Raw genomic sequence first — 2,232 nt, forward strand, 5'->3', positions numbered from 1 at the left:
GGAACAGCAGTATCCCCACATTTCCTGCTGTTGGCATCCACTGATGGGGCAAAGCTGTGGATTGAAGGGTTGTTCTTTATGGAGGATGGGGCAGGACTGGGGACAGGTCAGGCTGGTGCCAGGATGGGGGAAAGGAAGGAAAGAGCTCCACCCTCTCTCCTGGCATTATGCCTCCAGCTCTGCTTTTCATGGCCATTGAACTCATCACCTCCCCAACTTACAGAGACACCCACCCCTCTGGAAATGACCACCACAGCACCAGCCCCTGCCACAACCGAGGTGTCCAGCCCAGCACTGCTGACCACCACAAGCACAGTGGCTAGCACGGCAATGAGCAGCACAGAAGGTAACCCTGTCTACTCTCACTCACTGCCCTCCCCACTGCTCCTCATCTCCCTTGCCAGAGCTCATTTCAGTGCAAGTAGTGTCCCAGCCCTGGGCCTCTCCAGTTAGGCCACCCCAAACTAAAGTGGGGATGCAAACAGAGCATGGGGAAGAGCTGGCAAATGGGACAGCTGTGCTTTCAGTCCAGGAACTCTGCAGCCATTGCTGGTTTAATGAAAGTCTGCAGAGAGATTGCCTCTCATTGCAACCATGAGCAAGAAATTCATTCTGCCTTAACTGCTTCATGTCCTGCATGGGTAGTAGCAGAGTTGTTTCCTAGACATGCTCTGGCACCAGGGATGTGGATGGAGGAAAGAAAGATGCTGCTTTAAGTATTTTGACATTCAGGAGAGGTCTCTGTGTGCATGGGAGTCCTGTGTGAAACAGCAAAGTCAGGATGGTGATTTGAGATGAGTGAAAGAGCTCTGCAGGATGTTGTAGAAATCACAGGACAGGGGCTTCTAGAAAACGGGCTGCACCCATGTGCATGACATGTGCTGATCTGTTTAGAGCCTTTGTCATTGACACCAAATTCTTCCTTGCATCTGCAGCTGCAGCGCCCACCACATCCGCACCATATTCCACAGGTAATTCCAGCCCCCCAGCCCCATGCCTGGCCTTGCAGCAGCCCCGTTGCAGTGGCCCATGCGGGCAGAGCAGAGTGCTGGGCTGGTGTGAGCTCATCCTTGTCCCTGTGCCGTGTGTCAGGGCCCGGCGTGCGGCTGTCAGGCGGCAGGAACAGCTGCGAGGGCCGCGTGGAGCTGTACGACGGCAGCACCTGGGGCACGGTGTGTGACGACCAGTGGGACCTGCGGGATGCCCAGGTGGTGTGCCAGCAGCTGGGCTGTGGCCAGGCCCTGGGAGCCCCACAAAATGCTCGCTTTGGCCCGGGCTCCGGCCGCATCTTCCTGGACGATGTGCAGTGCCGCGGGGACGAGCCCTCCCTGCAGATGTGCCGGCACAACGGCTGGGGCGTGCACAACTGCGGGCACATGGAGGATGCCAGTGTCATCTGTGCAGGTGAGCAGCCAGCAGGGACCATCTGAAGGGTTTTGGGCTCCTCCACTGCAGGCAGGCAGGCTGACTTCTCTGTGCAGAGCTGGGGCTGAGTGATGAGGTCGCAGAAAACACATTGAGAGACTGTAGAGTGGGAATGATGGAGCAGGACTGGGAGCACATCACACTGGTGTCTAGATGGAGGAAAGGCTAGACAGAACTCTATGCTCTCGTCCCCTTTTCATCCTACAGTCGGGGTTTTCATGTCCACGTACACATCCACATCCATGTACATGTCCACATCCAAATCTTCGTCCACATCCATGTCCATGTCTATGTCCATGTCCATGTCCATGTTCATGTCCATCCATTGTTACAATCCTGCTGCATTCACTACCCATTTGTTCACTCCCTGTTCTTTGTTGCAGCCCCCCAGCCAACCCCTCCTCCTCAATGGCCGATCACAACAGGTAAGTCCAGCCCACCTAGTTTAGTCCCAATTTTAAAGCCAGCCCCAACTTGGCACGAGAAGAGAAGGAGTTCAACAGGTCTGATCCTAGTAAATGCAGTGCTGCCATTCCCCTATTCCCCTGACATCTCCAGGCTCCATGAGTGTCCCCTCAGTGAATGGGCCACATGTGAGTCTAGCAAAGGGCTGTTCTGCACATGACACAGGGTCTTGAGCACCTCTGTCCCCAAGCACATCGAGCAGGTCCCTGGACAAGGGCACATGTGCAATATCCATACGCAGGGTCTTTCCTCAGCCACTGTCCTCTCCTATCTCCTGGACTTCAGGGTCTGCCCCACTGCAGACCATGGTTACTGTGACCAAATCTCCAGAACAGTAGGGGA

General features: G+C 55.4%; 1 protein-coding gene across 1 annotated transcript in view; it reads left to right on the top strand.

The window, feature by feature from the left end:
• Positions 1-2,232, top strand: part of LOC102043478 (deleted in malignant brain tumors 1 protein) — a 52,513-nt gene that overhangs the window by 23,460 nt on the left and 26,821 nt on the right. The window contains exons 20-22 of the mRNA XM_031059881.1: positions 895-971; positions 1,093-1,404; positions 1,809-1,850. Of these exons, the coding sequence (XP_030915741.1) occupies positions 895-971; positions 1,093-1,404; positions 1,809-1,850 (431 nt within the window). The remainder of the gene's footprint in view (positions 1-894; positions 972-1,092; positions 1,405-1,808; positions 1,851-2,232) is intronic.

This window comes from Geospiza fortis, unplaced genomic scaffold (assembly GCF_000277835.1).
Source record: "Geospiza fortis unplaced genomic scaffold, GeoFor_1.0 scaffold452, whole genome shotgun sequence".
Taxonomy (NCBI): domain Eukaryota; kingdom Metazoa; phylum Chordata; class Aves; order Passeriformes; family Thraupidae; genus Geospiza; species Geospiza fortis.